The sequence below is a fragment of the Ovis aries genome, chromosome 19 (assembly GCF_016772045.2).
Source record: "Ovis aries strain OAR_USU_Benz2616 breed Rambouillet chromosome 19, ARS-UI_Ramb_v3.0, whole genome shotgun sequence".
In the NCBI taxonomy this organism is placed as follows: Eukaryota; Metazoa; Chordata; class Mammalia; order Artiodactyla; family Bovidae; genus Ovis; species Ovis aries.
The window spans coordinates 7,868,828-7,895,770 of NC_056072.1; the positions used below are offsets into that span (position 1 = coordinate 7,868,828).

At 37.0% G+C, this 26,943-nt stretch overlaps 1 protein-coding gene and 1 non-coding gene across 51 annotated transcripts in view; one reads left to right on the plus strand and one right to left on the minus strand.

Annotated features, from left to right (window-relative positions):
• CLASP2 (cytoplasmic linker associated protein 2) overlaps positions 1–26,943 on the minus strand; it is a 180,004-nt gene that overhangs the window by 107,552 nt on the left and 45,509 nt on the right. For 46 of the 50 annotated variants that reach the window (XM_060402732.1, XM_060402731.1, XM_060402745.1 and 43 more), the window contains 2 exons: positions 18,108–18,254; positions 185–264 (listed from right to left, as the gene is read on the minus strand). In XM_060402732.1, the coding sequence (XP_060258715.1) occupies positions 185–264; positions 18,108–18,254 (227 nt within the window). Of the gene's footprint in view, positions 1–184; positions 265–18,107; positions 18,255–18,638; positions 18,838–26,943 lie in introns of those variants that run through there. The other 4 variants (XM_060402758.1, XM_060402756.1, XM_060402755.1 and 1 more) reach the window with 1 other exon arrangement.
• TRNAG-CCC (transfer RNA glycine (anticodon CCC)) lies at positions 8,168–8,240 on the plus strand. The gene has a single exon. It is a non-coding gene; the product is annotated as a tRNA-Gly (tRNA).

Genomic DNA, 26,943 nt, shown 5'->3' on the forward strand with positions numbered 1-26,943 from the left:
TCAGCCTCACTGAAAAATTACTTGAACATCCAACTGTACCAATAAATAATAATTTGATAATAGTAAGTCAAGTATTTTATTTATGCAGTCAACTCAGGAAAAAAAGGATTTGAAAAAAGGGACAAAAACAAGTGATTATAACAGGGAATATGCATGGGGAATGCCACATTACTGGTACCCTTACCTGAACAGAAGGGACATCTGTAAAAGCTTTTATAAAATCATCCTCATCAACTGCTCCGGCACCTCCTTCCTTAGAAGCACCTGATAATTAAATAGAAAAAAAAATTTTTTTTAAGTTTACCCTTAAGCATTTTAGCACCATAATGCCATGAAAAAATTAACTCTTTTGATGTGAAAAAGGCATAATTTTGAGACATTCCATTTTACAAGAAGACGTTGAAAACTCTTCAACTTCTAAGAAAAGAGAAGGTACTTAGTAGTAGTTAACTCTCTATAAGATACTAGACAAGGTTGGTAATAGAATCCAAACTATACAAACCCTCTCACCCTTCGTTCAATGAAACAGCAAGGACACAAGAAATACAGGTAAAAGGATAAACATTAAAAAGAGGAACAGTTTAAGCAACAATGTCACTATCGATGGCAAGTAAGTGAGACAGAGGATCCATGTGTGCTGCAGGGGCCAGGGAAGCAGATGTGGAAAAATGAGGGTCTTCAAATCAACTGCAAACATACATAGAGCTCTCTTATTATACATGCACAATCAAAAAGTAAATGCAATAGGCAGTACTTACTTAAAAGCCTCTAATTAACCCAAAAAGAAATGCAAAAAGGCAACATGGTTGTCTGAGGAGGCCTTACAAATACCTGAGAAAAGAGAAGCTAAAGGCAAAGGAAAAAAGGAAAGATACATCCATCGGAATGCAGAGTTCCAAAGAATAGCAAGGGGAGAGAGGAAAGTCTTCCTCAGTGATCAATGCAAAGAAATAGAGGAAAACAATAGAATGGGAAAGACTAGAGATCTCTTCAAGAAAATCAGAGACACCAAGGGAACATTTCATGCAAAAATGGATAAAATAAAGGACAGAAATGGTATGGATCAAACAGAAGCAGAAGATATTAAGATCAGGTGGCAAGCATACACAAAGGAACTACACAAAAAAGATTTTAATGACGTGAATAACCAAGATGGTGTGATAAGTCATGTATAGCCAGACATTCTGGAGTATAAAGTCAAGTGGGCCTTGACAACGACCAAAGCTAGCGGATGTTATAGCTGAGCTACTTGAAATCCTAAAAGACTCTACTGTTAAAGTGTTGTACTCAGTATGCCAGCAAATTTAGAAAACTCAGCAGTGGCCACAGGACTGGAAAAGATGTTTTCATGTCAATTCCAAACAAGGGCAAGGCCAAACAATGTTGAAACTACCGTTCAATTGCACTCATTTCACATGGTAAGGTTCACATAGCAAGGTAAGGTTCAAAATCCTTCAAGCTAGGCTTCAACAGCATGTGAACCGAGAACTTCCAGATGTCCAAATTGGATTTAGAAAAGGCAGAAGAACCAGCATTCAAATTGCCAACATCCACTGGATCATAGAAAAAGCAAGAGAATGCCAGAAAAACATCTACTTCTGCTTCCTTGACTATGCTAGATGCTGTGGATCACAACAAACTGTGAAAAACTCAAGAGATGGGAATACCAGACCACCTTTCTGAGAAATCTGTATGCAGGTCAAGAAGCGAAGTTAGAACTGGACATGGAAAAACAGACTGGTTCCAAATTGGGAATGGAGTATGTCAAGGCTGTATATTGTAACCCTGCTCATTTAACTTCTATGCAGAGTACATCATGCCAAATGCCAGGCTGGATGAATCACAAGCTAGAATCAAGATTGCTGGGAGAAATATCAATAACCTCAGATATGTAGATGATACCACCTTAATGACAGAAAGTGAAGAGGAACTAAAGAGCCTCTTGATGAAGGTGAAAGAGGAGAGCGAAAAAGCTGGCTTAAAAGTCAACATTCAAAAAATGAAGATTATGGCATCTAGTCCCATCACTTCATGGCAAATAGATGGGGAAACAATGGAAACAGTGATAGACTTTATTTTTTTGGGCTCCAAAATCACTGCAGACAGTGATTGCAGCCATGAAATTAAAAGATGTTTGCTCCTTGGAAGGAAAGCTATGACAAACCTAGACAGTGTATTAAAAAGCAGACATTAGTTTGCAGACAAAGGTCCATCTAGTCAAAGCTATCATTTTTCCAGCAGTCATGTACGGATGTGAAAGTTGGACCATAAAGAAGGCTGAGCACTCAAGAATTGATGCTTTTGAACTGTGGTGTTGGAGAAGACTCTTGAGAATTACCTGGAGTGCAAGGAGATCAAACCAGTCAATCCTAAAGGAGATCAACCCTGAATATTCATTGGAAGGACTGACACTGAAGCTAAAGCTCCGATACTTTGGCCACCTGATGCAAACAGCCAACTCATTAGAAACGACCCTGATGCTGGGAAAGACTGAAGGCAGGAAGAGAAGAGGACGACAGAGGATGAGATGGTTTGATGGCATCACCAACTCAATGGACATGAGTTTCAGCAAACTCCAGGAGATGGTGAAGGACAGAGAAGCCTGCTGCGCTGCAGCCGTGGGATTGCAAAGAGTCACAACTGGGCAACTGAATAACCACCTTATCCAGTAGTTCCTAAACATTCAACACAGTTTTCATAACAACTTTCTTTCCACAATTATTAATATATTTTGTTCCTTTATATGTTAATACCATTTCTTGCAAAATACTTTGTTACAATATTAAGAGCAAATGAGCAACCAGTAGGGAGGCCTGAGAAACAATATCTGACTCCTGGACAGTATACATCCCAACTGGTACAGGAGACCTGCACAGAAACACCACAGCAGAGCCAGTTATCCTCAGTGTGCTCAAGAATGGCAAGCAGAAAGTTCTACAGACAAATGGAAATGTGAAGGGGGAGCTCAGTATGAAGAGTCATTACACTGTATATGCAATTTACTCAAGTGTCATATGTAAAACAGAATGCTAATGCCCACATATCAGCCCGCCAGCCACAACAGCGCCAAAGGCCTCAAGGGAATGCAGAGAACCTGACTAAACCCCGATAAGGCCAGTGCCAATGACTAAAGACATACATAGGAAAGTCTAAGTTTCAAAGTCACAATTTATTCCAATCATAATGTCTTGATGATGCAGTAAATTCTGTCTTCTATAGAGTAGGGTCAAATAAGCTAGTGGAGAATAGAGGGGGGAGGCAGAAATTAAATGGCTTTTAGAAGTCCTACAGAAGAGGGAATTCCCTGGTGGTCCAGTAGCTAAGTCTCTGTGCTCCCAATGCAGGGAGCCCAGGTTCGACCCCTGGTCAGGGAACTAGATCCCACATGCTGTAAGGAAGAGTTCACATGCTACAGCCAGAAGATCCCATGAGCTGCAATTAAGACCCGGTGCAGCCAAAGACATAAATTTTAAAAAAGAAGTCCTACAGAGATACAGAGACAAATCAGCCTTAGGACTATCTCAGATATGACAGGCCTCTAAACCTGGACATGAATATTACCAAATTTGGTAAGGACTTACATAGTTTGAATACTTGACCCTAATGTACCTTACTTACTTCTGAGAATCGCTGTGGTTAAGCAGAAGTGCTGCTCACAGTGTGAAGACAGAGGCCATACTGAGTTCTGCATTCTAACCTTTCTTACACCTCACATGTCTTATAAGGACACCTTTTTATAAACCTAGTTTGCCTAATGTTTTTCCTCACCTTCAATTTGAGTGTTTGGCCTACAAAGTATTATAGGAAAAGGATCTCTCTGCATAGGAAATAAACTGTTGAATCAATTGTTTCATTTCACATTCAACATTCCATCTTCTGATACAACTTTAAAAAGTTCACCTAAACATACTACAAAATCCCTTTAGCACCAGCAAGGAAATAAATACACAGAAGAAAGTGAAAAAGAGTAATGGGCTTTCATGTCAAATATTACTGCAAGAAAAGGAGAACGGGCATGCACAACAAGGAGACGTATTTAGACAAATTAAGTTTGAAAGCAGGAGCACAGGTAAAGGTTGGGCTGAAGGGATAAGCAAAGCTGGCTTCCAAACTGCCTGAAGCTCTTTCAAATGTAACTGGGTTAACAATGACACCAGAGGATGTTAATGACCTGAAACAGAACAGAAGAGCTCTGCCCAGCTGTCTGGTGGTGGTGATGGTGGTTTAGTCGCTCAGTCGTGTCCGACTCTTGTGACCCCATGGACTGTAGCCCGCCAGGCTCCTCTGTCCATGGAATTCTCCAGGCAAGAATACTGGAGTAGGGTGCCATTGCCTTCTCCAGGGGATCTTCCCGACCTGGGAATTGAACCCAGGTCTCCTGCATTGTAGGCAGATTCTTTACCAACTGTTTGAAGCCTGCACAGTTGCCTAACCACTTTAAAACAGAGGTCAGTAATTTTTTTCTGTAAAGGACTAGAGAGTAAATATTTTAGACTCTGGGGGCCATGTGGTTTCTGTTGCAATTTCTCAACTCTGCCATTAAAGCCTAAAAGCAGCCACAGACAATATGTAAATAGTGAACAAGGCTGTATTCCAATAAAGCTTTACTTGCGGACTACTGCAATTTGAATTTGATATAGTTTTCACATGTCATACAATATTCTTCTTCTTCTGAATATTACTAGTCATTTAAAGATGTAGAAAACATTCTTAGCTCATGGGTGAAATAAAGACAGACAGTTGGCTGGACTTGGCCTGTGTACTATAGTTTGCTGATCCCTGCTCCAGAATCTACTCTAAGCTGGTAATCACTTGCACTGGGAGGCACAGGGAGGGGAAGGCCGATTAGGGGGTACTGTCATTCAGGAGATAGCACGGCTTCTCGTGTGCCAGACTGGCTAGAGCAGGCACTCTCAGAAATCCTCAAATACTACTTCCAGAGGTTCAAGTATAAAGAGAAAACTCCATTCTTGCCAGTCCTTAACTACTAAGGATACAAAGGTGAATGAAGCCAAGGGTAAAGTAGTATGCTTTAGATACAGGAGCAAGGAGAGCAAAGTCTCAGAGGTGGAAAGAGGAAGGCTCCTCCCACGCTACAATGAAGCGACTGGCACTGAAGACAAAGATAAATGCAGGAAAAACAACATGGAAGGAAGTATGGCATGAACCTTGATAAACTTCATAAAACATCCATAATTTTTCAAGAGAAAATTACACTAATGAAACAACCAATGATGCTTTTGAAGAGTGCTATGAAAAGACAGAAGAGCTTTCTGGACCCTCAACTTTCTAAGGGAAGTAGGCTGAAAAAGATACTCAGCTGAAAACACAAGACACTTATAGGCAAAAGAAGAAAAGACTTTGGGGGGCAGAGCTGAGGGTCCAGGGCGCAACCAACAACAGAGGAAAACAATGGTTTAGAGAAACATACCCAAAGAGAGAACGAAACCTTCCTGATGGAACATTCATGACGCCTGAAGTAAGGGAAACTGACAGCAGACTCCTGTAGGATTTCAAAATGCTACAAATCAGTGACTATTAGGACGTTCCTGTTCCTCCCCTTTTTAAAGTAAGAGTGTCGATTATGGTTTTTCCATGCTGGTACCACCATTATATGTTGACTGTGTGGGGGGTAAGTAGATGTCTTTTTAGCTCAGAGGCCCTAGGATGGAGAGGAGCCACCCAGAGGCTCACACGCATCTGGACCTGGTGCAGATCACAAGATGATGGACTGTAAGCCTGATGGTATAATTAGGATGAGACTTTTGGGAAATGTCCACGAGTACCGTTTTGTATGTGGGAGACATGTGAATTACTGTGGTCAGAGGGCAAACTGCAGCAGACTGCACAGAGAGCTATAAAAGCTGCTTTCACTGCTGACAACTTCTCATTTTGTAATACAATTTTGCAGCTTTCCCTATTGAAAAGTGAACTTCCCAGGAAAAGAGGTGGAGAGGAGTAACAGAATTCTAGTTGAGACAAGACCTAGGACAGGCTGAAGGGGTCCCTATCTGGTGATTCTCTAGTGTGTAGCATAAATAAACTTCCTCTGAGGAAAGCTTCTAGAACCTCCAATTTGGACCTGAAGGACCAATTCAATTGAAGGACCAAGTTCAAGCAATGAACAGACAATCAAAGTTCAAATATATTGAATCCTTGAACAAAACAGAATTAAACTGCACGGGTCCACTTACATATAGTTTTTTAGAATTTATTTAGTTTTTTAAAAATACTGAGGTCTACACTTTGTTTTATTTACTTTTTTTTTTTGGCTGCACGGCATGCAGGATCTTAGTTTCCCAACCAGGGATTGAACTCGGACCCCTGGCAGTGAAAGCATAAAGTCCTAACCACTGAACCAGAAAGGAATTACCCAGGATTTTTAAGATAAATAACGCAGTACTACATGATGTATGGTTTGCTGAATCCATGGGTGTAGAACTGCAAACAGGGAGGACTGACTAGGGGACCTGAGTATCTGATGACTTGGGTATTCGTGGTGGGTCCTGGAACCGATGCTCACAGGTACTGGGGGATGACTGTACACAAGAGGGCAAACCATTATGAATTAAGTCACAGGGAACAAAGAACAGAATTTTAGAAGTGTAGATATGAGAACTGTCTAGGTACAGACTACAGAATATTAATAGATGAGGGTATAATGCTTAAAGAAATAATATGGCTAGAATCACAAAGATGTCAATCAATAAAAGATAGCAGGAATAAACAGATAATTTGGGGGGGAGGAAAATGCAGTAGTACAACTATTTAAATTAAAACAAAACAAAACCAACTTTGACTGAAAGATTAAACAAAAGAAATATTTAGAGAACTAGAAGATACACCTGAATAAACTACTCAGAATGTGGCAGAGAGAAACAGGGAAACGGAAGTACATGAAAAGACATGGAGGTCAGCATGAGAAGTTCTAATCTCTACCTAACCGGAGTGCCTCAGAGAGAGAGAATGGAAATGTTCACAAAAAGATGATGGCTGTGAACTTTCAAGATTCATGGAAACCAGGAATCTATAGAGTCAGGATGCACAACATAACCCAAGCAAGATAATTAAAAACAAACCCACACCTAGAACTCTGTGGTGTAACTGCATAACACCAAAGAGTCAGTCACCAGAGAAAGAAGAGATTACCTCGAATGGAACAACAGACTTCTCCAAAGCAACAGTGGGAGCCAGAGAATATATTAATATCCTCAAAGTTTTAAAAGAAAGAACTGTAAATCTAATTGTGTACTTAGGAAAATTAATCTTTAAATAAGAACGCAAGTGGAAAAAGTCAATGCACTGAAAATGAAGAAAACTTGAGCCCACCTCATGCAAAGAGTTGACTCATTGGAAAAGACTCTGATGCTGGGAGGGATTGGGGGCAGGAGGAGAAGGGGACGACAGAGGATGAGATGGCTGGATGGCATCACTGGCTCGATGGACGTGAGTCTGAGTGAACTCCGGGAGTTGGTGATGGACAGGGAAGCCTGGCGTACTGCAATTCATGGGGTCGCAAAGAGTCGGACACGACTGAGCGACTGAACTGAACTGAACTGAACTGAAGGATGGTCTGATTAGAGGTTGGCAAACATTTTCTGAAAAGGGCCAGATAAAAAATATTTTAGGCCTCACGGTTTGTGGTGCAATTACTCAACTCTTCACAAATGAATGAGTGTGGCTACATTTTAATAAACCTTTATTTCTTAAATCAGATAGCAAGGACGTATTTGGCTGTTGGCTATAATTTGCCAAACTCTGGGGTAGATAAAAAGCTCAAAACAATATATAGTAAAATCATTTTAAAATTAAACTTTATCTAGGTGATTAGTTGTAAAATCAAAATATAATTAATTTAATTTCCATGCTTCAAGCAAAAAAGTTAAAAATTTTAAATTAAAAAATACTATGCTGAGGAACCTTGAGAGCAATTACACTCAGTGACAAATACAGTATGATCTCGCTACTTGTGAATTAAAAAAAAAAAAAAAAGGCACAGATACAGAGACCAGATTGGTGGTTGCTAGAGGCAAGGGGTAGATGAAATAGGCGAAGAGAGTAAAAAGATACAAACTTCCAATTATAAAATAAATTAAGTCATGGTATGTAAAGTACAGTATGCTGACTACAGTTAATATTATATTGCATATTTGAAAGTTGTGGGACTTCCCTGGTAGTCTAGTGGCTAAGACTCTGAGCTCCCAATGCAGAGGGCCCAGGTTCGATCCCTGGTCAGGGAATTAGACCCCACATGCTGCAAGTAAGTGCAGCAGAATAAATAAATAAAACTAAGTTAAAAAAAAAGTTGCTGAGAGAGTAAATATCAAGAGTTCTTATCACAAGAAAAAAACGTTCTGCAATTACGTATGGTAAAGGATGTTAACTCGACTTACTATCGTGATCATTTTGCACTATATACAAATTATGAATCATTATGTGGTACAACTAAAACTAATCTTATATGTCAATTACACCTCTATTTTAAAAAAAAGAAAATGCATTGACTCTGTAGATGAATCTGGGGAGAACTTAACATCTTTATAACACTGTTTTCCTATCCAGGAATGTAGCATGTCCATTTATTCATACCTTTTAAAATTTCTTTCAATAAAGTTTTATAATTTAACAAAATACTATGCTTTTACCATAAAAGAAAAACATTTTCAGGTATCTAGAAATAAACCAAACCAAACAAACAAAAAATAGAAAAACTTTGAGGGGAAGAAAGATTAAATTTTAATGAGACATTAAAGAACACCAAAATTCGTGGATAGATACTCTGTGTTCATGGAAAGGAAATCTCAGTATCATAAAGATGTCCAGTACTCCCAAACCACTGCCATAATCAAGCCTCAAACAGGATTTTTTGTGGAAATTGTCAAGCTGATTCTAAAATCTATTTGGAAGACCAACGGGCCAAGAACTGTTGAAATAACCCTTGTAAGTAAAAGGTAGAAGTACTTGCCCAACCAGAAATCAAGACTTACAAAACTAAGATGAAGATGACAATTAGGTTTTACTGCAGGGATAGACCAACTCATCAAACGAACAAAATACAAACCTCAAAAATAGATCCACAAATGTATAAAAAAATTTGAAAAATGACAAAGAAATGATTAACAGGGAAAGTAATTCAATAATAATGCCCTAAAATTCAACAAAAGACTGAAATAACGGACTATCTATTTTTTAAAAGTTATTTCCTTTTGAAGGGAAATTTTAAAACTTTTAAAAAGCAATCTTAAAACTTAACAGTAGACATTCTGATTCACAAGGTAAAATGGTAGTCATCCAATTTCAAATCAAATGTTCTATGAAATACTCCAAAACGCAGAGACCAAAAAGGAAAACAAATAAAACTGCCCAGAGCACATAACTTGTTATACATGTTCTCACTTCAAACTTCAATTGTCCCATTATAGATAAATGGGGAATATAGACATCCTAAAACCAGCAATGTCAACTACAGAGCCCTTGCTGGAGAGAAAATTCTGAGGAATTTGTATGGAAGAGGAGGATCCTGGCAGGGGAGCATGCAGGTATCAAGTATGGTTCCTTGTAGAACCAGCGATAAGCAGCACCTAGATGAGGGAGGTATCCCTTCAAAGCCTGGTGGATAAAGGAAGAGAAGATAAGGGTTCTCCTGAAACAAGATGGTATCATAGTGTCACAGAATCAGAAGTATAATAAAAAACCCCCTTGTATTAATTAGAAAAGAAGTTGCATTTCACTATACCAACAGAAGAGGGCATTCCTGAACTAAGAAACAGTCTATTTTTCTTTCAGGCCCCAGAGAATCACTTGTTATTTGAAAATATTCTTAAGATATTTGAGGAAATTTGAGTATAGAATGGAAGTGCTTAAAAGGAGGTGTATAATTTAAAAGAATAAATTTACAGAAAATAAAAGGGCTTAAAGGAACAAGTTAAATGTCACCACAAAGAAATCAGACAAATCCACAATATGGGAAAATCTTAAAAGACAACCAGCTTAGACTCTTTTTTAAAAAAGTCAATGTTGTGGTATAAAAATTGGTAAAGGAATTGTTTTATACATAATACTATGAAATATTTTGGCATATGATAATAGTATTATGGTTATAATGAAGACATTTTTAACAATTAGAAGTTTCACATTAAAATACTTATGGCTGTAATGTTGTGATGTCGACAATTTACTTTCCAACTGTCAAGTTTTGAAAAAGCATGCATGAGAATATAACTATATGGAGATGATTAAAACAAATATGGCGAAATGCCAGTTGTTAGATCTGGGTGATGATTATTTGCTGTATGCCAATTGATGCTTTTGAACTGTGGTGTTGGAGAAGACTCTTGAGAGTCCCTTGGACTGCAAGGAGATCCAACCAGTCCATTCTGAAGGAGATCAGCCCTGGGATTTCTCTGGAAGGAATGATGCTAAAGCTGAAACTCCAGTACTTTGGCCACCTCATGTGAAGAGTTGACTCACTGGGAAAGACTCTGATGCTGGGAGGGATTGGGGGCAGGAAAAGAAGGGGACGACAGAGGATGAGATGGCTAGATGGCTTCACCGACTCCATGGATGTAAATCTGAGTGAACTCCGGGAGTTGGTGATGGACAGGGAGGCCTGGCGTGCTGCAATTCATGGGGTCGAAAGAGTCGGACACGACTGAGCGACTGAACTAACTGAACTGAACTTTGCTATATGCTAAAAATTTTTCATAATAAAAACTACATAAATTCTAGCTCACTAAAAAGCTACAGTAAGTATGGATTAACATCAGGGAAAAAGGAAAGAAACTACAGGAATCAAAATCCACACAGTTAGTAGTTATTTCAAGTCAATGGAGTAAAGAACATTTCGTCTAATTGCAAAGACAATAACTTGTCCATACTTGAGGAAAACATTTAAATGAATATACTGTCACCTTATACATAAGAATTTCAGATACATGGGACAAACTAAATGTAAAATAATTTTGTGTTTTAGAATAAATTAGACTATTTGTATAAACTTTTGGGTCAGAATAGTCCTTATACAAGAGAGGAAATTTGGAAGTAAAAAAAAGGACAGATATTTTACCTAACAAAACAAAATTTTAAAATTTCGATATAAAAGTGCCACAGATAAAAGAGAGACTGAGGAAACACTTGTGACTTATAATAAGAGCATAAAAGGCCTAATATTTTAAAAATTGTAACAAACTGTTGAGAAGATAAAACAGTCCAATTTTTAAAAATGAGAAAATAATAAATTATAACTCACATAAGAGAATATGCTAATTCCCATTAATAAATTCAAATATTCCAAATTTAACTGGAATATAAACTCTAGGAGGACAGGTCTTGGTTCCGTTCCCTGATATTTCCTAGAGATTAAAAAAGTAGCAGCACATTGAAAAAGCTTTCAGTAAACATTTGCTCATTGCTGCCTGGCTGGGCAGGTGGATGCACATTAAAAGAAAGCGGTACCCAGTGACATTCACCAAATGTCATTCACCAAAATGACAATTAATGAAGCTGTTCTATTCAGTGCTGGAGAAGGTAAAATAATGTCTTTATTAAAATGAAAAACAAGCAACCTCATTTAAAGGCATCTATTCTACAGATTTCCTTCTAGAGAAGGAAATGGTAACCTAGAGTATTCTCTTCAGAAGAGACTGGCAGGCTACAGTCCATGGGGTCGCAAAAGGGTTGGACATGACTTAGCCACTAAACAACAACAAATAGAACAATGCTACAGATTAGAAGCACCAGAAGGTCCAAATATATAAGTACACGGGGACCTGCATTCTTAGTAATCGCATTAAGTTGTGAACAACCTGAATGACACTGACACTGGAATGGTTTATTAAATCATCGTCCATCAATAATGTGGGATACTCTACATTATTAAAAAAATGTGACAGCTCTCATTCTCAATGTTACAAAAACAAAAATATGTTTTGTGGGGGGCGGGGAAACAAGCTGCAAAGTGTTTACCAGCACGTTTAATGTGAGCAAGAATAAAATCTAATCTGAATACTTACACAAATAAACATGGAATAAGATATGGAAGGAATATCATAGATAATACTGGCTACTTAGGGCAAAGAGATTAGAGAGACCAGATATTAAGAACTTTTTTTTCTAAACATTTCTCTAATGTTAGACTTGTTAACAGTCAGTATATCTTTCATGGGCATCCCAGGTGGCTCAGCAATAAAGAATCTGCCTTTAATGCAGGAGATGTAGGTTCAATCCCTGGGTTGGGAAGATCCCCTAGAGAAGGAAATGCAACCCACTCCAGTACTCTTGCCTGGGAAACTCTATGGACAGAGGAGCCATGGGGTGGCAAAGAGTCGGCCATGATTTGGCAACCAAGCAGTAACAACATGCCTTTTACATTAAAAAAACAAACAAACAAACAAACTATGCATTGCATTACTAAGAAACACAAACACGGATTCTAAAAAGGAAAAATGTCTGTGTACAAAACAGATAACTACTAAGAAACTACTGTAGAGCACTGGGAAATTTACTCAATATTCTGTGGTGACCTAAAGGGGAAGAAAACCCAAAAAAGAGGAGATACACATATCCATATGGCTGCGTCACTGTGCTGTGAGTAGAAATCAATACACCACTGTGAAGCAACCATACTCCAATAAAAATTAATTCTAAAAAAAGAAATTTAAAATTTTAATTAAAAAATTAAATGTACAACATGGTCATCACAGAAATAATGTTTATCAATTCAATAATATAATGTGATAAATATAAGCTTGGAATTATAAGCTATCAATATTAAAAACTTCTACTTTATATGGACCAAGTATAACAAGTCTAACTAATGAAAAAAGTCCCTCCCATGTGTGACCTATGTTAATGATAATTCACTCTTTTCTGAGACAAACTTTGAAGTCAATTTGCCTGCCTAAATGACACTCTAGTTTTCTAACACTTAAATCTCAAGTCAAAAAGTATAGGCAAATGAAGCATGGAAAGGCCAGAACACTAACAAGCACTAACACTAGTTGGTGGGATAATGAGCATGGACAGACATAGTCATTTCTTTTCCACTTTTTTTTCCTTGAGCACTCTGATGGTCTGCTCAGTGGCTAATGTGAAGCCCTACACATAGCAGGCTCTATACAAAGACGTAGACAAGAACAATAACTTATCTGTGAAGAGAGTGGGTTTTCAATATGCCTACTAATTTCAATCAAAATAGTCTGGTTGTTTATACTACTTCCTCCCTTCTCTTAAACATTCTGAATGCTTCATAAAATAAACTTTATACAATGAAAATTTTTTCAACTTTTGCACAATAGGTAAAACAAAACTGAGGTAAAAGAAAATAACTGTAGCAAAACACATATATTTTTAGACATACCAGACAGTTAGGCAGCTTATTGATTTATATTTAACTACTTATCAGTTAATTATTCAAATCATATTTATCTTAAAACCAAAGTTAAGAGAGATAGCACCAGGGCTTCTTATGAATAAATGAGAGGGGATTCACAGTAATTTAAGACAGAACCAATCCCTAAATTCCAAATATAACAGTGTTTTGCTCCATAGGATAAAAATAAGAAATATGTATCTCATGTATTATGAGGGAGGAGATGACCCAGAGATGATCCAAAAAGCCCTTGACAGTGGGCCAAACACTGGGCTCTTGTCTTGTCTCTGCTAATAACTAACTGGTCTTGGATATATCATTTACTTTCTGAGTCTGTTCATCTGAACTGGGGTTGTATCATTTTTTGAGATAACCTCAGGGCTAAAATCTTCTGGGTAGTACCATTCCCAGTCATTAGGGGGATTAAATAAGGAATAAAGCAACAAAACAAAATACACAAACAGAAAAGTTACTTGGTTTTATATAATTTCAAAGACAAGAAACTAAGGTTTACAAATTAAAAATTCAGACTTCAAGATTAAACAAATTCTATGAGATTTGTTTTATTAATTATATACCAATTTTCATAACCTTGATTTTGTTAAAAGGGAAAACAACTTTGCTGTCTGCATGACAGGAATAAATGGGAATGATCAGCATAATCTGTGGAAAATAGATATTTGGACATAAATAATAAAACAGGTAAGACAAGTAAGACAGGTGACAAATCACTAACCTCAAAATCTGGTAAGAATTATAAGTAAGAGCAATTATATCATCATCTAACTCAATTTTTATTTTTAAAAAAGAATAGCAGCCAAAATAATTGGTACAGGAATAGGGACATTATAACTCAGAAGATAAGCTTTAAAAAGGCAATTTTAAAGAGGAAAACACTAAAAAAGGCATTTCCATTTATAATAAAAAATTACTAGTTGGCTTATTTCCAAATATTCTACTTTGTTGGGAATCACACTAGTTGAGGCTTAAAATGACTGATTTGTGGATGTTGAAAATAGTGACGCTTCCTACAGATTTTAACCTTAGAACTTTAGGATCTAAAGTTTATCGAGTTTAGTACTGGTGGCAATATAACAAAATGCTTTTTGTGCTTCACCCACTTGTTAAAAGCATGACCAGTTCAAGTTGCTTAAATTCTCCAAACTATAGTTTGCTTATCAGTAAAACTGAGTTAATAAAGTACCTAAATTAGTTTTAATAAAACTTGAGTTTTATTAAATTCAAGGTTTAAATGAAAACATACATAAAAACAGACCCTAGTATTTTTGGAAAAAAAGTTATTGACTAAAATATTATAGAAATGTAAATATCTGAAATAATCAAGTATCTTCACCAATTGTATTGAAGCCATTAAGCCAAAAGAAGGGAAAATGTGTTTATCTAAATTCCTACTATGAAATCACAAATGTTATTCAGAAAATGGACTATTTAAGGGAATTCAATTTATCTTTATTCTAATTTGCAAAGCATAAAGACACTTTTGACAGCCACATAATATGGATTTTCATAGCAATGGTATATCGATATGGAGCAACCCATAATCTTTTAAAAAAAATTCTCCTTGGTTTAGAAGCCACCCAGTATGAGAACAGGTTGGCACGTTGAGCCAAAGAACAAAACAAAACTAACACTAAAGAGTAAACACAGGTCTTACTGACTTTAATTAACTGGATAGGATATTTTGCTAAAAATAGCATACACCTCTTTAATCTCGACTTGTATCTCTGGGAGAAGTAAATTAAACTCCAAAACTTCAAAGTAGATTCAATCAGGGTTCTAAAAGACGCTCACTTTATTTTTATTTTGGAAATCTTACCTGAAAAGAAATTTGTTAAACACAGTGAACTGTGATTGGCTTTTACCACTATTACATACCTCTACCTACTGTACCCTTTCAATCAGGAACTAATCATGCCTATTTATTACATACCACGGAGTAGCAAACAAAACGCTTGGACTGACCCACCATTATTCCATATAAAGTTAGGAGAAATAAAATGTACAGTCTAGAAAACGCAATAGTTATAATAGAGGCAGGACAACTCTCAAGTATTTGAAAGTATGTTAACAAATAATCCACCTTCTCTGCCTAAGTTACAAGGAGCAGATTTTTAAGCAATATAGGAATTAAATTACCCAGATTTGAAATGGCTTATAACTTTTGTGAAGGATACTATGCCAAACTGAAAGAGCACAAGCAATCAATGTACATTTTGATTCAGTAGTTTAAAAATTCATTCCAAGAAATGGCAGGAGATGTGCTGGAATATATGCACGAGAGACTGATGGCATAGGACAGCAGAAAACACGAAAGCAAGCGTAGGTATTATTTAGCCATGAATAGGTTTAAATTAGTAATTTAAGACAATGAGAAAATGGTCAGGGCTAAGTATTAATATAAAGAAAAAACATATACAAAACTATATAATGAAGGATGCCAATCCTGCCCTCCTAAGAAAATATCTGTATGTGTAAAAATAATTGGAAAAGTAACTATAAAAATAACTGGGACAAAATACAGTTGATTATGTCTTGTGTAGTGGTACTACAGATGGTTTTTGTTCCAAATTTAATCCATGAATATATACTTAATTAGATGCTGAATAATCAACCAAGTATCAGGAATACTCTGAAAGGGACTGCTATACCTAAATAGTAAATTTAAGTATATGACTCCCAATGCCCCTTCTAACTCAAAGATTCTACAACTCTAAGAAAACTATCTGTGACTGATTTAAAAATCAGTAAGCCTCAGCCAAGAACAAAAAAGTTGAAAGCTGTATTTTCAAAGGACTGACAGCCAAGAATAGCATTAATTTCTGAAGCAATATCAGTATCTTCTGGCTAAGAGTTTTTTTCTTAGACAGAAAAATGGGCAGTGAACCTAAATGAGCTACGGCAAACAAAAGAAACAAACAAACAAAAAGGTGCAGAATGAATATGCTATTGCCAAAACAATGAGGAGGAGAGGAATGAAGAAACAACGAAGGTGTATCCCTTGTTTTTACCAAAAGGGCTGCCACCAAAATAGACAGCATCCTCTGTATGGGTGATTAATGATGACAATGCTGAAAGCTACCTACACTCTTCTATCTGGTAGGATTACAAATCAGAGAAGGGAATATGGTATTAAGAAAGTCTCTGCTTCTTTAAAAAATCTGATTTTATCAAGTTGATTAACATCAGAATTAAGTGACTTTTAGTAGGTAAACTACAATCTCAACTTTCATCAAAGAAAAGAAAACAAGAAAATCACAGCTAATTATAAACCATTGGCTCAGAGTCACAAAAATGTTAAATATTTTCACAAAGCATTTTAAATATTAATCCATTTTAAGTCAAGGCAATTTCATAAAATAATTATCATAATATCACAGGTTAGAAACTTATAAGTCAAAATAAAGAAAACATATTCCTCTTGTAATTAGCAAAGGTAGCCATTTGTTATAAAAGTAAGCCACCACAGAATGTCATTAACTTTATACCAGAGATAAGAATCCATACTAGACATCATGTGATAGGCTACAATGACTACAGAATGAGAATATACTCTTAAAATTGCAAAACAAAAAGAAAATGATTAAAATACTAAAGTATAAATTACTCAAAATATCGAGAAATTATTTATATGCATGCAAATATACATGTATATACCATACCATACCATCTTTCTTGCTAGTATTGAAGACATTTAAAAGATGAAATATTTATAATAGTTTTACTATGTTTAGAATATCCTATGATGTAAAAAATAACATTTGGTTGTACAGAAAGATCAAGAAAACACAACTTATAGAACCTGGTCAAAATACAGTTTATTTTTCTTTCCTTTTTATTTTTTATAAAAGGACTGTAGACAAAAAAAAAAAACAAAACTGAAGGCTATGACTTTCCCACTAGCTATCATAAACAAGTAAAAATCTATTTTCCCAAATTATAACACATAAATTTATTAATAAAAAAGAGAAAGAAACTACTGTCTTTTTAGCATTAAATATTTATCTTTTTTCTTATAGAATTCATTTTACTGTAAAAACTTGGCAAAACTAGCACCTTAAAAATACAGCTTTCTAATTAGTGGATGAAAATAATACTCATAAAAAATTCAAAGATAAACAATATGCTAAAAAGTTTAATATGATCAAAGAATATACTATTTGTTATATAATTGCCATAAAACCTGGTTTTTCCTATTTATTATTAATCCAGAATACATTTTTGAGGTAATTTTACTTGACCACCACCCATTTCCTATTGTGACAAATTATTCAATACCCAGTATCTTTAACCATTTCTCCAATGTTAGAGTATTTAAGACTTCTGCCCTAGATGAATGTATATGAACATTATATGAATCAGTACTTCCTTAACAACTAAAGCACCTGAAAATAGCCAAATTCTGAAAAACCTACTTTCTCCTTGAAAACAGAAAGACCCAAACCCCTAACACGCCCTTAAATATCTTTTTATGGCATCTGAAAAATTAATAATCTCAAGAAAACACAAATTCACTTATGTTCTGAGAGGAAATATCAATATACGAAATTTTAAATGTTTTCGGAAAGGCAGCACATTCTTCTGAGTGCTGCAACAGATTCTCTAGCTCTGCAATCCTGCTGCAGTCATGAATAAACACATTCCTCTGAAGTTCTGAGTATGTGTGGCCATATCAAGGGCATGAGGCATGCACATCAGATTTGAAATGGATTTACATTACCTCCAACCTTAGGGCCACCTGCTGAACCAGGCTTCCTTGCACTGTTGACAGGATTTCCGGATGTTTTAGGTGCAGGAACCTTGAAGGCCGAAGCAGCTGATGATGGCCTATTTCCATCCACTGATTCTTCATCATCAAAGCTCTTATCTGCACAAAGTGTTAGAAAAATGTATTTTAAGAGAACCAAGCTTTGCTCAATTTTCCATAAAACTCAAAAATCAAAAAAGGTATGTATAAAGTCATTACTTTCTCAGATAGATAATACAAAATAAAGCTCCTTTGAATAAGCATTTATATACTAACACTATATAAAATAACCCAGTGTAATTTAAAATCAGTTTACAATATTATCTTAGTTCTCACCTAGATATATTAAGTCAAAACATAAAACCAAACACATTAACACTAAGAGTAGTAAGAAGCATTTTTCATTTCTCTGCTACTCATACAAGCATTTTCTGCCAGCTCCTCCCATAGTGCATCTTCCAGCACACCCTGCCTTATTTCTTATACCCAGATTCTGCAACTTACAATCACAGATCCGTTTGCAAATCAGTCGCCTCATTCCTCTGAAAGCTCTTAATTTCCCTCACCCTAGGATGCTCTGGATAGTTCACATGGCCAAATACAATAGATTTGATACTAATCAAAGATTCTATCAAAAATAGACAGCAACAACCACAGAACCACCACTGAGGTTTGTGCCGGCATTTTTCTTTCTCTTCCCTGCCCTAGGTGCTGTAACAGCCAATCAGCTACAAGGTGACATCATCTTATGGCAGCTACTGCCAGATGAAAGGTAAAAATTCTCCATGTATTTAAAAAAATTCTCCATGGAGCTGCAATCCTTAAGTCTATAACAAAAATTTCAAGAGTGTTCAATACTAAAGGTTTATAAACCTAAATATGTTTCCTTCTCTTTAAGCCACATGAAAATTTATACAAAGGAAAAATAACCTTTTCTGCAATGTTTGTTCTGCTGGAGTGCTTCTTATTGCATCAGTAAAGCACGGAGCATCACAGTGCTCGTTACTGTGCATAATTAACTCTGTAATCTTACAATCTGCTGTTTCTTTAAGCCACAGAAACCAAACTGAACAATTTGTTCTTATCAACGATTCAAAAATATTCTACAAAGCTCCTTTTGGACTATTTATGAATAACTACACTAGTATAACCTCCTCGTACAAAATGAACCCTCCCATCCCCAATCCACCCTTCAAATCACAAGACGCATGCCTTTTACTCGTCTGAGAAGATGGTTTTCTCTAGGACCCTGCACAAACCAACCACGACAAACAAGATGGGCGAGGCAGAGAAGCAGCTTTACCACAGGCTTCAGATCAATATGCCAGAATCTCTTCCTTTCAGTCTGCATCCCTTACCTACACAAACACCCAAATCAGGTAAAACAGACTCATCCCTACAAACCACTGCAAGTCCAACTACTCAGTGTATTTAAAAAAATACCAGACAAGTGTTAAGACTGTTTTATTTACTGGAAAAAAAAGAATCAAATAGATACCCTAATACAAACCACATTACGTTTCAAGTGTTTTTCTTAAACAGTACAACTTGTAGGAAAAACGTATCTTTTAGTTAAAAAATATATACATATTTTAGCAATGTGCTACTGGCAGTCAGTTTGGATCCATTAAATCTCTGGAGACCGCTCTGTTAAAAAACATTAATATAATCTCAGATAAACCTTCTTTTTTTTTTTTGGGCCACCACCCTATTTTGAAAAAATGCAGCTAAGAAGGACAGAGTATATACACAAATCTACAGAGCGAGAGGCACTAAAACACCGAGCAGCCAGAAGTTCCCATGGAAACAGTGCTCTCTCTGTTCCTACACACACACAGAATTGAAATGAGTAAATACTTCTACCACTTAAAAATAATTAACTCTTAACATTCTAAAACTACTAGGAAATTAATTTTTCCCTTTTTATCAAAACAAGGCAGAGAACAGTATATAAATTAAAGCCTGCAGCTCAATTAATTTTCATAAAATGAATATGCTAGTGTAACCAGTCTCCAGACTAGTAGATCATTATCAACATTCTCTAAGCTCCCTCACTGAATTGCCCTAAAGTCATTATTTTCTACCAGAGCTAACTAGTCTAGTCAGTTTTGCCCATTTTTGAACTTTTATACAAAAGGAATCAAATAATAGGTACTCTAGTACGTAGTTCTTTTCACTCAATAAAATGTTTGGAAGACAGATTTTCTCATTGCTTCAAGTTTTTTAGTGCATGAAATGTGCCACGAGTTATTAATATCCATTCTACTGTTGATAGACATTTGAGTTGTTGCCTAAGATTGGTATAAAATAGTGCTAAGAGGTAAGCAAAGTTAAAGGGTTCTAAAGCTTTCAGTATTAACATGGAAGTAGTAAACACATACTACTTTATTTATTTTAGGTTGCAGTAAGCCAAAGATGGGAGAAGGTGATGGCACCCCACTCCAGTACTCTTGTCTGGAAAATCCCATGGACGGAGGAGCCTGGTGGGCTGCAGTCCATGGGGTCGCAAAGAGTCAGACACAACTGAGCGACTTCCCTTTCACTTTTCACTTTCATGCATTGGAGACGGAAATGGCAACCCACTCCAGTGTTCTTGCCTGGAGAATCCCAGGGACAGGGGAGCCTGGTGGGCTGCCGACTATGGGGTCACACAGAGTCGGACACGACTGAAGTGACTTAGCAGCAGCAGCAGCAAGCCAAAGATGCAACTATGCAAGAGGTTACAAAGATTGTAACCTCTAAGGCAGTGGTACTCAAAATGTTGTCCCAGGCGAGCAGCTGACCATCATTTGGCAATTTGTTAGAAATGCAAATTATGAGGCCCCAACTCAAATTTAATGAATCAGTAACTCTGGATTAACAAACTCTCCTGGTGATCCTGATAAAAGATCAAGTTTAAGAACCACAGCACTATGGCAGAAACAGGCAAACGTTTTCTAAACGGCTATATAGGAAATATTATAAGCTTTGCAAACCTTACTTATATGTAGTCTCTCTGTGCAACTATTCAACTATGCCACTGTAGTGTTAAAGCAATGATAACAATCTGTAAGCAAATGAGTGTGGCTGTGTTTCAATAAAATTTTATGTATAAAAAATGGAGGATGACTGGATTTAGCCTGCAAGCAACAGTTTCCCAACCCCTGCTTGAGGGTAACCACTGAAATTAGAGTAAACACATACATAAAAAAAGAAATCGAAGAAAAAATAAAATAACAAGAAAGAACTGATTAACTGAAAAAAACTAGCAAACGACAAAAGACAAAACAAGAGGATAAAAATAGAAATAAAAGAAAAAGTGGGAAAAATAAAATCAAATATATCAGTAACTACTTTAAAAGTAAATCAACGAAATAGTCCAAGTGAAAAAACAGACTGAACTTGTTTTTAAAAACAGGTTGCTTAAATGAGAGATGTATTTTACATATAAGGGTCACAAAAAAGTTAAAAGTAAAATGAAGAAACAGACCAGGATAAACATTAATCAAAAGGTTCATGTAGCTATACTAATTTCAAACAAAGCAATTTGAACAAGCATTACTAGAGACTTTTTAATAATGACGAAGGAACCCAACCCAATAGGGGTAAAATATCAGAACCCTACATTTTTATGCACTCATATACATTTCTCTTCAAGAAAATCAGAGATAACAAGGGAACATTTCATGCAAAGATGGGCTCAATAAAGTAAGAAACGGTATGGACCTGACAGATGCAGAAGATATTAAGAAGAGGTGGCAAGAATACACAGAAGAACTGTACAAAAAAGACCCAAGCTCATGTTCATTGACTCAGTGATGCCATCCAACCATCTCCTCCTCTGTCGTCTCCTTCTACCTCTGCCAATCTTTCCCAGCATCAGGGTCTTTTCAAATGAGTCAGCTCTTCACATCAAGTGGCCAAAGTATTGGAGTTTCAGCTTCAACATCCGTCCTTCCAATGAATATTCAGGACTGATTTTCTTTAGGATGGAATGGTTGGATCTCCTTGCAGTTCAAGGGACTCTCAAGAGTCTTCTCCAACACCACAGTTCAAAAGCATCAATTCTTCGGCACTCAGCTTTCTTTATAGTCCAACTCTCACATCCACATATGACTACTGGAAAACCATAGCCTTGACTAGACGTACTTTTGTAGGCAAAGTAATATCTCTGCTTTCTCACATGCTATCTAGGTTGGTCATAACTTTCCTTCTAAGGAGTAAGCATCTTTTAATTTCATGGCTGCAGTTGCCATCTGCAGTGATTTTGGAGCCCAAAAGATCAAGTCTCTCACTGTTTCCACTGTTTCCCCATCTATTTGCCATGAAGTGATAGGACCAGATGCCATGATCTTAGTTTTCTGAATGTTGAGCTTTAAGCCAACTTTTTCACTCTCTTTTTTCACTTTCATCAAGAGGCTCTTTAGTTATTCTTTGTTTTCTGCCATAAGGATGGTGTCATCTGAGGTTGTTGATATTTCTCCCGGTAATCTTGATTTCAGCTTGTGCTTCCTCCAGCCCAGCGTTTCTCATGATGTACTCTGAATATAAGTTAAATAAGCAGCGTGACAATATACAGCCTTGACATACTCCTTTCCCAATTTGGAACCAATCTGTTGTTCCATGTCCAGTTCTAACTGCTGCATCCTGACCTGCATACAGATTTCTCAGGAGGCAGGTAACGTTGTCTGGTAATCCCATCTCTTGAAGAATTTTCCACAGCTTGTTGTGATCCACACAGTCAAAGGCTTTGGCATAGTCAATAAAGCAGATGTTTTTCTGGAACTCTTGCTTTTTCGATGATCCAACAGATGTTGGCAATTTGATCTCTGGTTCCTCTGGCTTTTCTAAATCCAGCTTGAACATCTGGAAGTTCACGGTTCACACACTGTTGAAGCCTGGCTTGGCGGATTTTGAGCATTACTTTACTAGCGTGTGAGATGAGTGCAATTGTGCGGTAGTTTGAACATTCTTTGGCATTGCGTTTCTTAGGGACTGGAATGAAAACTGAACTTTCCCAGTCCTGTGGCCACTGCTGAGTTTTCCACATTTGCTGGCATACTGAGTGCAGCACTTTAATAACATCATCTTTTAGGATTCTAAATAGCTCAATTGGAATTCCATCACTTGCACTAGCTTTGTTCATAGTGATGCTTCCTAAGGCTCACTTGACTTCGCATTCCGGGATGTCTGGCTCTAGGTGAGTGATCACATCATTGTGATTATCTGGGTCATGAAGATCTTTTTTGTACAGTTCTTCTGTGTATTCTTGCCACCTCACCTTAACATCTTCTGCTTCTGTTAGGTACATACTATTTCTATCCGTTCAACTTCAGCTTCTTCAGCATTACTGGTTGGGGCCTAGATTTGGATTATTGTGCCCATCTTCACACGAAATGTTCTCTTGGTATCTCTAATTATCTTGAAGAGATCTCTAGTCTTTCCCATTCTATTGTTTTCCTCTATATCTTTGCACTGATCACTGACGAAGACTTTCTTATCTCTCCTTGCTATTCTCTGGAACTCTGCATTCAAATGGGTATATCTTTTCTTTTCTCCTTTGCCTTTCGCTTCTCTTCTTTTCACGGTTATTTTTAAGGCTTCCTCAGAAAACCCTTTTGCCTTTTTGTACTCCTTCTTCTTGGGGATGGTTTAGATCACTGCTTCCTGTAGGATGTCAGGAACCTCTGCCCATAGTTTTTCAGGCACTCTGTCTATCAGATCTAATCCCTTGAATCTATTTCTCACTTCCACTGTATAATCATAAGGGATTTGATTTAGGTCATACCTGAATGGTCTAGTGGTTCTCCCTACTTTCTTCAATTTAAGCCTGAATTTGGCAATAAGGAGTTCATGATCTGAGCCACAGTTAGCTTCGGGTCTTGTTTTTGCTGACTGTATAGAGCTTCTCCATCTTCAGTGGCAAAGAATATAATCAAACTGATTTCGGTATTGACCATTTGATGATGTTCATGTATAGAGTTGTCTCTTGTGTCAACAAACATCCGTCTAGTCAAGGCTATGGTTTTTCCAGTAGTCATGTATGGATGTGAGAGTTGGACTATAAGGAAAGCTGAGTGCCAAAGAATTGATGCTTTTGAACTGTGGTGTTGGAGAAGACTCTTGAGAGTCCCTTGGACTGCAAGGAGATCCAACCAGTCCATCCTAAAGGAGATTGGTCCTGCGTGTTCATTGGAAGGACTGATGTTGAAGCTGAAACTCCAATACTTTGGCCAGTTGATGTGAAGAGCTGACTCATTGGAAAAGACCCTGATGCTGGGAAAGATAGAGGGCAGGAGGAGAAGGGGACGACAGGATGAGATGGTTGGGTGGCATCACTGACTCAATGGACATGGGTTTGGTGGGACTCCGGGAGTTGGTAATGGATAGGGAGGCCTGGTATGCTGAGGTTCACGGGGTCACAAAGAGTCAGACACAACCGAGCGACTGAACTGAACTGAACTTGTGTTGCTGGAAGAGGGTGTTTGCTATGACCAGTGCGTTCTCTTGACAAAACTCGTTAGCCTTTGCCCTGCTTCATTTTGCACTCCAAGGGCAAATTTGCCTGTTACTCTATGTATCTCTTAACTTCCTACTTCTGCATTCCAGTCCCCTATAATGAAAAGGACATCTTTTTTGGGCGTTAGTTCTAGAAGGTCTTGTAGGTCTTCGTAGAACCATTCAACTTAAGCTTCTTCAGCATTACTGGTTTGGGCATAGACCTGGATTACTGTGATATTGAATGGTTTGCCTTGGAAATTAATAGAGATCATTCTGTCGTTTTTGAGATTGCACCCAAGTACTTCATTTCAGACTCTCTTGTTGACTATGAGGGCTACTTCATTTCTTCTAAGGGATTCTTGCCCATAGTAGTAGATATAATGGTCATCTGAGTGTTACCAGGTTATCTAAAATGAAACACTAAAGGCAAACAATATAAAAACTGGATAAAATGTACATTTAAAAAAGTTTTCTTGGGACTTCTCTGATGGTCCCATGGTTAAGAACCGTTTTCCAATGCAAGGGACGTGGGTTCGACCCCTGGTCGGGGAACTAAGATCCCACGTGCCTTGGCATAACTAAGCCCTTGGGTCACAACTACTGAGCCCTGGCACCACAATTAGAGAGTCCTCGAGCTGCTAGGAAAGATCCGTGTGCCACAACTAAGCACCAACACAACCACAACAAAACAAATAAAAAGAAATACTTATTAAAAAATTAAATTAAAAAGTCTTAATAACCTGACAAACAGTAAGAAATACAAAGACAAAACTTGTACTTTTGAAGGTCTTTAGGGCAAAGGAAGCAGAATTTAAGACTCACATAAGATATAAAATATTAATAGACTTTTTCCACCAAACACTGGTGTACCAAATGACTACTTGCAAGGTTAAAGTGAACCAAAAATAAACCCTTAACCTCTCATAGTCTTTTATTCTTTTCAAACTTTTCTCAAAAGAGAGCAATAGAGAAAAAAACAGGAGGACTTCATTAAGGTCAACTGCTTGGACAGCTGAGACACCCAAGGCCCTTAAACTCAGTAAGCTCACACTAGTAGTACTCCCAAGCTACAGCCAAAGAAAATGCAGCATTTTCCTGGAAGAAAGTCTCTGGCCCACAAATTTATACCAATGGCTAATTCATGCTGATGTATGGCAGAAACCAACACAGCAGTGTTAAGTAATTATTCTCCAATTAAAAATAAATTAAAAAGATTTTTTAAAGTCTCTGGCCTCATATTATTTGCACAAATAAATTTCCAAATGTCACTTGGCGTGACAGGAAATAAGACATCATGAGAAGGAATAAACAGAAAGAAACAGACAGGAGGAATAGATCCCAGAATTATCAACATCCTACCTAGCATTCCAAATTCAAATCTGAGAATTCTTAAGCATAGACTATGAAGTATCTACATTTGGAAGTTTGAAATAGTTGCCTATCTACTAGGCAAGCTTGAAAATAACTTTAAAATATTTTAAAAAGTGGACACAGATTAAAAAAAACAAACAACTTCTAAAAATAAAAATACAATAACTAAAACTTAAATTCAGTAGGCAGGCATAATAGTAGACTAGACACAGCTCAAGGGATCATTAGTGAACTAAAAGAAAAATCAGAAAAAAAAATCACCTAGGATATATACAGTAGGCACTTTAATATTTACTGAATAAACCAAAAGTAACCTATAAATCATGATTATGTTGACACGTCTGTTCCCACTTCAATGTTTCAAAATGACAATACTATGGTTTGGTGCAGAAACTGAAAAGGATGAAGATATTAAAAAGAACTAGGAGACAGAAACTAATAAAGTGAGTAGGCTGCAGTGGTAATACACAGGATGGAAAAGCAGAGAAGGCGATAAGAGCAGGAAGATGAGATGAAGATGGAAGAGGAGATGACAGAGGAGGAGGAGACTGGGAAGAAGAGATGGTGACAGAAGGGAAGAGGGGGGAAGTAGAAGGCGAGGAGAAGGAAGAGATGGAAACAGGATAAGGAAACGGAGGCGGAGAAAAGAGGGGGAGGGGACAAGAGAAGGCACGGGGGAGGGACAGGCAGAAATTGAGGGGGACAGAAAAAAGAAGCCCAAGTTCAATAAGGCTTTACCTTTTGTTTCCTACATTCAACACTTGCAAACAGTCCTCAGCAAGCACTGAGGTATTACAGGCCCACAATCCTGTATCTGCATTCCTGAAAGCCAAAAAGCTTTGGTAGTCCAGTTTCAGCTTGCTTTGTCTTTTTAAATTCATTTGGTGGCAAAATGTGAACTGATTTGAACTCAGCTTATAGCAAAATATGACGTGATTTGACAAGAGACTATTTATTA